Here is a 13,920-nt window from a genome sequence, read left to right as displayed (position 1 = left end):
TGTTTATTCCCATTTTTTATAGTATTTTAATTTTAATATATTGTCTGAGTTGGTGTTGTATATGGTATAAAAACATTGTAATAAGCTGCTAGTACATTTTCTGTTATTTTACAGACTTATTTCTCTATATATTATTTCTTATACATTATATTATTTCAAACTACTAAATTGTAAAAAAGAAACACTTTGTTAAACTGAAGAGTTGAATTTTCAACATTAGAAGTCAACAGAGTAGAGATCAAGGTCCCATAATGCATTTCACCAGGAAATAAACACTTGTGAATCACAAAATACGGAAACTGTTAATTAACAGATTTTTTTACAATGTACTATTGAAGTCAGAATTATTAGCCCCTCTAAATTATTAGCCCACCTGTTTATTTTTTCCCTAATTTCTGTTTAACAGACAGATTTTTTCAACACATTTCTAAACACAATAGTTTTAATAACTCATCTCTAATAACTGATTTCTATTATCTTTGCCATGATGACAGTAAATAATTTTTGACTAGATATTTTTCAAGACACTTCTATACAGCTTAAAGTGACATTTAAAGGCTTAACTAGGTTAATTAGATTAACTAGGCAGGTTAGGGTAATTAGGCAAGTTATTGTAAAACGATTGTTCATTCTGTAGACTATCGGAAAAAAGATTTGCTTAAAGGGGCCAATAATTTTGACCTTAAAATGGTTCATAAAAAATAAAAAAAATTGCTTTTATTCTAGCTGAAATAAAACAAATAAGACTTTCTCCAGAAGAAAATATATTATCAGACATACTGTGAACATTTCTTTGTTCTGTTAAACAACATTTAGGAACTACTTAAAAAAGAAAAAAAAAAATCAAAGGGGGGCTAATAATTCTGACTTCAACTGTGTATATATATATATATATATATATATATATATATATATATATATATATATATATATATATATATATATATATATATAAAGAAGGCCACAAGGTGGCTGTGGATTAAGAGGGCGGATCCATGGACTGCTACTGGGACACAAGTCGGGATTTGAAATATTTTGATCTCAGCAATGATATTGAGAGACCCGAAACACCCAATGATCCCAGGATACATCACTGAGGATGTGTCCCAAATGCATCCATGAGATGTTTCTTGCATAATGATTGTTGATTGAAATGAAGTGTATCTTGTGTGCTGGAGAATAAAAGTAATGTTCCTGTAGTATTTGTATGATAAATGGATTATATGAACCAATGTTCCTGCAAATGCAACACTTCTTAAAAGGAATGAACGCAGCAGGCAGATGTTTAAACACCGAAGAGCCTGTGGTAAAAGTAGTAACTATTTAGAGTTTTGGGTCTAGAGTTTTGAAAATTGACATCAGGGTTGCCAAATTTGTAGCAAAGCAATTGTAAAAAACTGTAATCTCTTACAATATCTTGTGTGCAGAAGATAAACAAAGATCTAAGGGGTTTAAAACAACATGTGGGTAATTAATAACATCGTTTTGGATAACTAATTCACCACATTAATCACAAACATCTTGTTGTACGACATAATAAAATTAACTTAAGCTAACTTAAAACAAATTGTTAGTTTACTCAAAAGATCTGAGGCACAGTTTCCACAGATATTTTTGTAATATGAACTTTAATGTGCAATGTGTCACAATCCTAAATATAAACTGCTAACACAGCAGAATGTCTATATCATAATTGCTTTGTGCCACTACAGTGTTAGCATGCATTGCTGTTATACTAGTCTGAATGTATTCTACGGACCTCCAAGGGCATTGGGTGGGTCCTAGCTAAGCACATCTCATCTATTATGAGTCACGTGTATGAGCGCAGGCTGTCCTCACCTCTCCCCAGGCGCCCACCGCGTCCCGGCCCTCTGCTTTACTGTGGGACAGCTGCTGGATGCAGTTGTTAACTGCCAGACTGCTCTTGCCCGGGGTCAGTTCCTCCTCAGGGATCTCAACCCAGCCCAGCGAGCGCACAGCAAAACACTGAAAGACAAATGGAGAGATTCTCCTAAATGTACTCATGCTTTAAAGTCAGGATTGTGAGACATTAATTCACAAGGAGGAATAGTCAATATTGATTCATATACAAACATGTACAAGAAGTTGCATAAAGAGTGAACATCAGCAGTGAGATATAGTTGCAATTAAAAAAAAATTATTATAATTGTGAAAAGTGCCAAATCTGGTTGCATAATTACAAAAAGTGACATAACAATTGTAATGAAATTCCTACTGTGATTTTGGTCACAATTGTGAATTAGAAAGCTCAGACTGCGAGATATGTAGTAATAAAATAAAGTCACAATTGTGAGACATAGACATAACTCACAAATACAAACAATAAAATCTTAATGTGACATTTAAAGTCCAAAATTAGACAAGAAGTCACATAATCAAATGGAACAAAGTGAAAATTACAAGAATTGTTTTTAAAGCCATAACGATGGAATGAAGTCAAATTATAAGCTATGATAAACCTTCTAAAATTAAAAAAAATATTATTAAAAAACATATTTTATTATTAATTAATGATATTAAAAAATAATAATTAATAATGTTTTAAATAACAACAAGTTCAACAGTTCTAATAACAAGATAATATCAAGTTATCTTTAAGATATCATGTTTGTATGTGTATTTAGAGACATTTTGTCTAGAAAATATTAACTTAAAGACTCGGATTATACCTATTTAGACTGTCTCTGCCTTCTGAATCTTACATTGAGCTTCAACTATCATGAAATAGTGAAGTCTAATTTTCAAACTTTTGTTTGTTTACTCAACTAAATTAAATAAATATTTGCATGAAACATCAATTTTCTGTATTATCTGTAATCAGTAATAAAAAATCATGTTTGCTCCTTTGTTCTGGTCAGCTTTGTTACAAAAGGCACTTCTCCAAAAGTATTTCTCCAATTGATGCATTGAGGCATGTCATTATTTTTCTCTCATTCATTTGAGCAAAACATTTCAGATACACCACAGCAGATTAATGATTTGTCACTGCTGTTATTGTGATATTTCACTGAATTCCTCAATTGCTTTTTAAAAACAGAAATATGATGAAAATACATAGAATTCTGTTTTGGACATGACATGGTTAAGGTTAGCATCTAGAGCTAAAGCACGAAATTATGGTAAATTTAAACTCTGTTAGGTCTGTTAGGGGTTTAAAATATTTAATATTAAGTTAAACAACAATTAACAATTAAGTTCACGTTTGAGTATTTAGCAATATTTTACATTAACAATGGATTCAGTTTCTTAAAAATTCTACATTTCTTATAAGTTGTTCTTGAGATGTACGTGCAATTATAGAAGCTAAAATTCTCTATATATTCTAAAATGCTAAGATTACACTATCATAAATCCTTAACATTATTATTACTCTACTCAGAAAAGGCTGTTTCATACATTTGACATTAAGTTTTTACTGACATTGAGGACAGTATTGATTTTTTATGTTTTACATTATCAGTCGTTGGTTTCTCTCAGTTTATTTCTTCAGCTTTAATCAAATATGACTCTCAATACTCCTATTAAAAAGACAAACTCACTGAAGCATCCAGGGGTTAAGTGTCTTCCTAAAACTCATCAAGATGGTTCACTCCTACCGGGAATCATACCAGCAAGCATCTGTTTACCTTCTGTCTGGTGACTGATGGAAGTCAGAATGTTTTGTACAGAGAATATACTGTATCCATGACCTTGCCTTGTATCATTTTACACAGACTCAATAAAGCAGTCTTAAAACTGCATCTCCTGTGTTTTCCAGAGGTCATTGGGTTGTTGCTAAAAGGGGTACATCTCTGGATGGAAAGTTTATAATTTGTAACATTTATTAACCCTTAATTGGCCCATGAAAAATCACATTCAGGTTTCCAGACATTTACAGAGCAATTACATAAGAAAATTTTCATTTTATGTAGTAAACTATACAGTTGAAGCCAGAATTATTAGCCCCCCTAAAATTAGCCCACCGTTTATCCCCTCCCCTCCCCCAAAAATTCTGTTTAACAGAGAGAAGATTTTTTCAACACATTTCTCAACATAAAAGTTTTAATAACTCATTTCTAATCACTGATTTATTTTATCTTTGCCATGATGACAGTAAATAATATTTAACTAGATATTTTTCAAGACACTTCTATACAGCTTAAAGTGACATTTTACAGGCTTAACTAGGTTAATTAGGTTAGGGTAATCAGGAAAGTTATTGTATAACAATGATTTCTTCTGTAGACTATTGAAAAAACATATATAGCTTTAAGGGGCTAATAATTTTGACCTTAAAAGGGCTTTTAAAAAATTTAAAACTGCTTTCATTCTAGCCGAAATAAAACAAATAAGACTTTCACCAGAGGAAAAAATATTATCAGACATACTGTGAAAATTTCCTTGCTCTGTTAAATATAATTTGGAAAATATAAAAAAAAGAGAAATAAATTCAAAGGGAGGCTATTAATTCTGACTTCAACTGTATATACATTTTTAACAAATCTGTAGAACAAACAAATCAATACAGCTTTTTGTGTGTTTTCAGAATTGAAAGCAGACAGGATGTCATGCCCCTGAGATGAAGTAAACATAAAAAAATTAGGAAAATTCGATCAGGGTCACTCTGACCCCATGGGCCGATTAAGGGTTAAATTACCTATTACATTGTGGTTTATTAACAGCTAGCTCTAACCCAACCCTAAACATACCCCTCACAGTAATGTAAACAATAGTAATTATACCACAAAATTATGCTATACTGATGTGCACATAGGGGTGGCTCAGTGGTTAGCACTGTCACCTCCCATCCAGAAGGTCGCTGGTTGGAGTCCCGGCTGGCCCAGTTGGCATTGTCTGTGTAGAGTTTGCAATTTCTCCACGTGTTGCGTGGGTTTCTGGTTTCTGGGTGCTCAGGTTTCCCCCACAGTCCAAAGGCATGCTGTATAGGTGAATTGGATTAACTAAATTGGCTGTAGAGTATGTGTGTGAATGCGAGAGTGTATGGGTATTTCCCAGTGCTGGGTTGCAGCTGGAAGGGCATCCACTGTGTAAAAAATATGCTGGAATAGTTGCCGGTTCATTCCGCTGTTCCGATATATAAGGGACTAAGCCCAAGGAAAATGGATGAATGAATGAATGAATGAATGAATGAATGAATGAATGAATGAATGAATGAATGAATGAATGATGTGCACATGCTTTAGTATCTGCTGCTGTATCCCTTCTAGACTTTACCAGGTCATTGCCCTCCACTCCCACCTTCCGCTACACACCACCAACACACATGCACAGAAACACTGCGTGTCCCAAACAACAATATACCTCATTAAATATGAAGGATGACTACTGTATGATGACCGAAATTGCCAAATGGCCTTAAACAATAACTAAATGCACTACAGAATGTTACGTTTTCAAATACATGCCAAATTGCATGTTCTCCAGCAGTGCTGCACAAGGTTAGTTTGCTGCGCCACCTGCAGGACACTTGTAACATGTTAATCAGGACTTAAAGTGCATAATAAGCGTGAACATACATTACAGCTAGATTTTTGCTCAATACAGTGCATCCGGAAAGTTTTCATAGCGCTTAACTTTTTTATGTTACAGCCTTATTTCAATATGGATCAATTCATTTATTTCTTCAAAAATTTACACACAATACCCCATAATGACAATGTGAAAAAAGAGTTTTTAAAATTGTTACAAATTTATTAAAAATAAAAAACCTGAAAAATCACATCTACATAAGCATTTAAGGCCTTTGCTGTGAAGCTCTAAATTGAGCTCAGGTACATTCTGTTTCCACTGATCATTCTTGAGATGTTTCAGCAACTTAATTGGAGTTCACCTGTGGTAAATTCAGGTGATTGGACATGATTTGAAAAGGTATACATCTGTCTATATAAGGTCTCAGGGTTGACAGTGCATGTCAAAGCACAAACCAAGCATGAAGACAAAGGAATTGTCTGTAGACCTCAGAGGCACAAGGCTGAGGAAGGTTACAGAAAAATTTCCAAAGACAGGTGTGCCAAGCTTGTGGCATCATATTCAAAAAACTTGAGGCTGTAATTGCTGCCAAAGGTGCATCAACAAAGTATTGAGCAAAGGCTGTGAATACTTGTATCCATGTGATTTTTCAGGTTCTTATTTGTAATAAATTTGCAACAATTTCAAAAAATCTTTTTCCACATTGTTATTGTGGGGTATTGTGTGTAGAATGTTGAGGAAATAAATAAATTTAATCCTTTTGGAATGAGGCTGTAACATAAAAAATGTGAAAAAGGTGAAGCACTGTCAATACTTTCTGAATGCACATGCAATGTGTTACAGTTATCACTCCGCATGTAAACACATCAACCTGCTTTCTGTCAGCGCATTATAGGTGCACATACTGTGTTAATATAATGTGTCCACGCATTAAATTAATCTCACATTTTTAATGTATAGTTTATGAATGATTTAGGAAACACAACACTCTGTTGGACTGAACTTGCAACCATATTTATCTAAAGAAACAATGCTTTTTGGAAATGCACACCTGATCAGGATCCCCTCAGGATGTGTTCTACAAATAGGTGTGATATTTGTGGGCTGCAATGACTAATAGCAGAGAAAACTGTAATAAATAGCACATGTTGAGCAGTATTAGGGCAGCACACAGCAGGAGTTTACCTTCGAGTCGGGATCCATGTTGGCACAGAAATATTCTTCCTGCCAGGAGGGCCTGCAGCAGAGCAAGAGAGCACATCATTATGATAATGACTCATAATTAAATACTGGGCTCATTTCAGCAGGAAAAAAACAAACAAACAGGAATGTAAGTGAAGTCTTGAGATGCTGAACGCTCGGTTATGTTTCCACTGAAAGCACCTTCAGTTCTGCTCTAGAAAAGCCTATTCAGACCAGTGGGGTAGTTTGTTCTGTAAAAGAATCAGCTCCTATAATTATCACACTCAGTTTTGTGCATAGATTTTTTGCATACTTCCTTTATATGAAAGAATTTATTGTTTAGAGGTTAAAAATACGGTGGCTGAGAGAGTTTACGTGCCACAATTTAAGAAAACACATGCAATTTAGGGTTGTTTTGAAACTATTAATTCATGCCACGATACTATACCAGCTGAAGTATTGTGATACCAAGTAGTATTGCGATACTGTAATTCATAACTCAAATCCATGAAATATGAAAGAAAAGATTTATTTGTTATAATAGCCCTACTTGAATTTAATTAATAATTCCCTTGTTAATGAAAGTGTATTTCAATAATGTTTGCACGTCTCTTTACCTAAAATGTATTCTTCGTACCAACAAAAAAATACATTAAAAAACATACAAATTATACCAAACGAAATTTGCTACAAAAGAACATTTTTCCAACAAACTTAGGCCTTATAAAGTGATCAAAAATGGTTTCTATGTTTCCTGTTGCTATTTTGGGTTGTTCATCTAATGTTTGTTTTTTTTCTTCAGTCTTATTCGGTAAGAATCCAAAGTAATCCAAAATGTTGTAGCTAATAAATCATATTGACAGAAGCAGAAATGAAATGATTCAGATTCGAACTGAAGCATCAGAAAATATGCAATAGGCTACCACTAAAGGCGCGGATTCTACAGTTTTGCAACCTTAGAAGGCTCCACATACTATTAAAATACAATGGTCTTTGGTTGCACAAACGTGTGAGCATTTAGTGACTTTTCTAAATGCAACATTATGTATTGTAGACAGACCAATAATGTTGATACTACCGTTTACAAATTACAGTGGCACTGCCAGTATTTTGGAGCCATAGCATCACGATACTACAATAGTACCATAATCTGTAATCTGTGCAACTCTAGTGCAATTACAAAAAACACCAGCAAATTAAGAAAAGATCTTCATCTGTTTGACAGCACATGTACTGCAGATCCTCACAACGCAAACACATTTTTAAAAAACTCGCTGCATTTTTTCATGACACAAATTACGAAAACGCACTGCATTTTCTCAAAACACTTTCAAATAACTCGGAACAACAATGGAAATGTTTCAAGGAGACCCTAAAACGTGACAGACCCGGCTATTTATGTTATAGTTATTTTGGCTAATAAATACTAAAGACACAGGAATCAGGATGTTAAAGTAGACAAACAAAAGATTACCTACAACTTCACTGAGCAATATGCTGCGTCCCAATTCGTATACTATCTGTCTTAAATAGTATTTGAAAACAGAATTAGTATCTCCTAAATCGTAGTATGTTGAAAAGACTCTCATTGATCAGCGGCTGCAACCATGCTTCATGTCAAACGCACCTCTTTTCTTAATCTGCTGGTGTAATTGCACGTGTTTTCTTAAATTGCAGAAATGTTAAAAGTATAAAAGAACTACAATTAATCTAACTACAATCGAAAAATACTGGGCAGTTTGTATTAGGAGAAGACAAAATTTTGAATCAGAAAAGCAATAATAGAATATGTGGCTTTAAAATATGAATAATTACACTGATTATACTGCAAAACTGATTATTAAATAAGACTAAAAGGAATGTATTTAGCAATACTTGTACTGTACTAGAATATTTTATTTTACTATAATAAAGCAATAATGTCCAGACTCATTTTCAAAAATTACTCCAGCAAGCTTTTATTTTGATGGGTAACCAGCAAATAAATACATGCGTTGTCATTTTCAAAGTGAGCACATTTCATAGTATATTGTATATATTTTGACCTACTGAAAATTTCAACTAAAACTTAATTTAAAAAATATATATAAACTGAAGCACAGTTATTGATAGTGTTTAAGATTTATTCAGAAAATCTACAGACTTCCTTAAGCCTTTAAGGTGCACTCCTTGAAAATAAATTTTTGGCCCACATCTTGGATTAAATAATATACTGATGCAACTCTGATAAATAGTAATAAGCAATTAAATAATAATGATAACCTATGGATAAAAGGTCAACCAGTTGGTTATGATTACTGTTAAAGAATTGTCTGTGCCACAGGAAAAAATTATTATTTAAATAAGTAAATAAATAACACTAATATTGCACCACACACTAATTTAAATGTAAAATCAAACTGAATTATAAATGTCAAATTAAATTGTTCAATATTATTTCACTCAAGTACCCAAAAAGTACATTATAAGGTACTCTGCAGACAGAACGTAATGGAGCAAAGACTATACAGAATTTACATCCTCTGTCCTGTTATTTTGCCTCAAGGTGCTGACAAAACAAGTGAAAGCAATTGCATTCCCTGGCAGCTGTTCTCAAAAAACAACATCAGCCAATCAGAGCTCTCCAAACAAAGTCATTAAAAAAGTCAGTCAATGACAAATCTGACACTTAAAGTCACATTCCAGCTTGTTAAATGACTGTACAGTATTTCGTCCTTCACTGACAAAAGCCATGTTTAGCACTAGTACAAACAGCGGAGAATCTCTTCTCAGCATCCTCTATTCCCTCGGTGAGTGTGCATTTTTGTTCAGGCATTAGTGTGACTGGGACCTCATGGCCTGATATCAGCGTTTGGAGGTTAGCCAAAGGTAAAATGGCCTGTTTTGTTTATTTTTCTGTCCCACGGTGGTTCAGACCACATCTGACTGGCTGAAATCTGCTAGGTAAGTTGTGATATATAGAAAAGGCTCAGATCTTTCTGGGTCCAAGCTTCTATTTATTCAAACTGAGAAAACTCAATAGCCATTCATAAACACTTTTTTAATCAAATCACACATAAAAGTCAGCATGAAATCAAAATGGACTCTTCTCATTTTTATATGTATATAGTTAAGCTTCTTATAAACGATCTGTGCACTTCATTGCTTTGTAAAAATTAATTTTGCCTTCATAATCTTAAATCAAATACCATAGTCCACCCTCCCCCCTTGAAATAACTGCACTTCCGGTCACATGGAATGTCTTTAGGGCGGGGCTATTAGTCTTTTAGGGTGGGGCTATCAGTGCATGTCTTGTTTCTGCCCTGCATTCAGGGGAGGCAGTGGTTCAAACGAATAGGATATGACTCCATCTGTAAATTGTGATTCCCCTGGACTAAAATCTTCCACAACAAAGTACAATCCAACATTCAAATGTTCCTCCATTCTGTTAGCAGAGCACTCCAATATTCCAATTGGTTCTCAAAGGACAAAATCAAGCACCATCCTACTTTTTTTTCCATTTCAGAAATCATTTCAATCGGATGCATGTTACAATGGGGGCAAAAAGACCATTTCTGTTTTTATACTAACTTTAAAGTGATTTTAAACCCTATAGATGTGCTGCATTCCAATATTTTAATCATTTATAAAAGATGATTCACTGTCTGATCATCTGAGAATAGGCATGGATATAAACATCACGATCATGATTTTCAGTAGTATTACAACATAGCACATATGAGCATATTGGTCGCATTTGCTGTTCAGCTTTGGCATCTAATAGAGAGTTTGGAGCGTGACGTCAATCTTGACAAGCAGATATGAGTCATTTTTTGTCATTTTGTCATTACCACGGGCAGCCAGTGGAGAAGACATCTGTTCACAGGACTCCAGGTGGAGCTCAATGAAGGTGTTTATTCAAATAGACGTCTACTGGCTTCCTCAGAGAGGTAAACAAATGGGAGACCAAGAGAAAAGGTGATTTTTCATCATCTCCAAAGCACCAGAAGGAAAACTTGGCTTGGCCTGTTTGTGTGTCTAGCCACTATGCTGTACCAGCGTTTCATTTGTATCAAGCATACAAATGCAAATAAATCATACTGTTTATTGTGGAATACTCTTAAATACTTACTGCACTTTAAAAAAAAGGCTTCATTGCCCCTGTTACTTAAAATGAAAAGAAAATCGGACCCTTTTTGTCACTAATGTAACACAAGGTACGTATAAACAGTTAAATTTTTCCCAAATGATGTTTAACAGAGCAAGAAAATTTTCACAGTATGACTGATAATATTTTTTCTTCTGAAAAAAGTCTTATTTGTTTTATTTTGGCTAGAATAAAAGCAGTTTTTAATTTTTTTGAAACCCATTTTAAGGTCAAAAATATTAGCTACTTTAAGCTATTTTTTTTTTTTCGATAGTCTACAGAGCAAAACCATCATTATACAATAACTTGCCTAATCACCCTATCTTGCCTAGTTTAACCTAGTTAAGCATTTAAATGACACTTTAAGCTGTATAGAAGTGTCTTGTAAAATATTATTTACTGTCATCATAGCAAAGATAAAATAAAATGAGAAATGAGTTATTAAATCTATTATGTTTAGAAATGTGATGAAAAAATCTTCTCTCTGTTAAACAGGCTAATAATTCAGGGGGGCTAACAAATTGCATTGTTCTGGTCCAAGGTATGAGACCTACAGTACTATTAGAGCTAATGGAAACTCAGATCCAATGTGACCCATTGCTTTATCTCATGCTGGACGATCCATCACTCTCCTCATCCATCAACCAAAGAAGGATTCTGTCAGTTGTTCTGACTGCTGCACTCTCAGAAATAAAGAGTTGTCACTGGGGCAGTACCTTTTCAAAAGGGTATATTTGTACCCAAAGAATCCACATTGGTACCTTAAAGGGGCATATTAGTACCCAAATTTACCTAAAAAGTAGGTACAATTATGAACCCTTCAGGTATAAACTTGTACCTTTTGAAAGGTACTGCCCTTTCAACTGCCCTTACTGACCTTTATTTCTGAGAGTGTGCAAAAAAAACAATCCTGAAAATATGGCTGGAACCATCTACTCCGGCTGGTCTATCCTGGAGGCTCTATCTACTGGGCATTATTAGTTAGGCATTATTACCTAAGCCAAAATAAATAGTGCCAGTAAAGAAACTGTATAGTTTTGGTTAAATATGATAGAGACTATATTAGATATGTTTCAATCCTGATTTTGGACCTATTATCACAGTATTATTGTTTTTATTTGTTGAGTGGATCTTGGGCTTTGTTCAAAATCAAAATGTTCAGTAAAAATAAAATAAAGGCTTCATTCTCTTCATATTTACACACTAAAACTAAAATAATACATTGTATTAACTAATAATAACAATATTTTTTTAATACAATTTAATAAGTGGAATACCAATCAGTCTTTTCCCCACAACAACTCTTCAATCAAACAAAACGACTTGGAATATTCCTAAAATCAGAATTAATCTAATATTGTTAAATTCTTTTTATTTGATGACATAATTCTTTGTATAATAACCCGTAATCCTAATTCTGATGTTCAAAGGATAACATTTTTAAATAATGTCGCACCTCACAGAGTTTGAGTTATAAACTTTGAGAGAAGCATCTGTTTCCTGATCTGCAGAGCCGCCAGCACAGCTGTGATTCACTCACCTTTCGCTCAGAGAGGGCAGTGGGTTTTCAGTCAGTCCGCCTCTGGATTCCCTCCTGCCATCTGCTGCCAGCTGAAGAAATCAAGAGAGGAGATGAGATGAGACAGCACACACACATACACACACACTTGCGTAAGAGGACTCTCAATACCGTAATGTATTTTATACTGTAAAAACTGCTTATTATATGGCCTTAGCCTACCACTACCATTACCCCCAAACCCACCCTCATAGAAAACCTGTGGCTAATTTTAAATGTCAAAAGACCCTGTTAAGTGTGATTTTAAGCGATTATAATTACAAGGACACAAGGCAAGTCCTTATAAACCACCCTGAAGTGTTGTAAAGTGCATTTTTAGTCGATGATTGACGTAATCTTAACTGAAACAGTAACTTCTCCCCTTTTTAAAAAACACCCATAGCATTTTGTTTTTGTCACAGCTCTGCCAGTGGGAGTGGTGGTGTCATGGTTGCAGGTTTGTGCGCTTTCCGTAATGTCTGTTTTGTCACGTGGGTTTGTTTTGTTCGGTTGTCCACGTGTATTTGTTTGGTCACGTGTTATGACGGCACTCAGCTGTTTTGATTTGATCACCAGCTGAGGTTCATTATTGTGCCTATATCTGGGCTACGTTTCTATGTTTCCTTGTCAGTTCGTTGTGTTTGCTTATGTGAGTCTGTATGTGCTCAGGACTGTGAGGAGTGACTGCTGGACCTCGTTTCGTCTGTCTGTTCCTGCCCAGTATCCCAGTGTCCTCGCCCACTATTTGTAGCCCTGTTGGCTTAGTTTGACAGTGTCAAATAAACTTTTCACTTGCATATTGGATCCCTTCTCTGTACCCTTTTTTACTTGTGACAGGTGGAGCTTAAGCGCATCAAATGAAAAGAAAAGGAGAAGCATCTTAAAGTGGGGTTGGGAGCAGGGGTCTAATCAGATACTATAGAACAAGGGTGCTCAAGCTTTTTCGCATGAAGGGCCAAAAACCAAATATCATTGAGACCCGTGGGCCGAAGATAAATATATCAAGCTATTTTACATTAAAGTTGCCATGGCCAATTTATTTCATAATATATCAAAATAAATAGAAAACATTACTTTGAATCATATTAACTAATGCAGTATAACTTTTTGATTTATAACTTATTGCAATTAAAACATAAACAATAACATTTATAACACAGTGAAGTTCAATGCTGAATCATTCTCCCTCTCTTCTCAGATGCAATGACGGGCCAACTCAAAGGTTACCATGGGTCAACTTTGGCCCACGAGCCCTAGTTTGGCCATCTCTGCTATATTCCTTGCCGCTGTTACCACTGGCTTGCATGGTTCGGGACTTGTGGAGCTGCATATCGATGGATTTGCTCTTCAGTGTTTGGAATTTAAGCAGTGAAAATTAAACCTTACTGAACTGAACTGAACTGAACTGAACTTCAACTCTGAAAACTGGACTGACCCAGTTTCAATTTACTATAATCTTTTGTGTTGAGCTGCTTTGACACATTCTACATTGTAAAAGCGCTATAGAAATAGATTAATTGAATTGAATTGAATCAAATAGAACATTTGATTGGTCAGAAGATTT

At 34.5% G+C, this 13,920-nt stretch overlaps 1 protein-coding gene across 1 annotated transcript in view; it reads right to left on the bottom strand.

The window, feature by feature from the left end:
• Positions 1 to 13,920, bottom strand: part of apbb3 (amyloid beta (A4) precursor protein-binding, family B, member 3) — a 48,599-nt gene that overhangs the window by 15,952 nt on the left and 18,727 nt on the right. Inside the window, exons 3-5 of the mRNA XM_056445719.1 lie at positions 12,339 to 12,409; positions 6,676 to 6,727; positions 1,840 to 1,986 (exon numbers count right to left, since the gene is read on the bottom strand). Coding sequence (XP_056301694.1) covers positions 1,840 to 1,986; positions 6,676 to 6,727; positions 12,339 to 12,409 — 270 coding nt within the window. The remainder of the gene's footprint in view (positions 1 to 1,839; positions 1,987 to 6,675; positions 6,728 to 12,338; positions 12,410 to 13,920) is intronic.

The sequence above is a fragment of the Danio aesculapii genome, chromosome 21, assembly GCF_903798145.1.
Source record: "Danio aesculapii chromosome 21, fDanAes4.1, whole genome shotgun sequence".
In the NCBI taxonomy this organism is placed as follows: domain Eukaryota; kingdom Metazoa; phylum Chordata; class Actinopteri; order Cypriniformes; family Danionidae; genus Danio; species Danio aesculapii.
The sequence above is the reverse complement of the archived record's forward strand: the minus strand, read 5'-3'. Positions and strand labels throughout refer to the sequence as shown.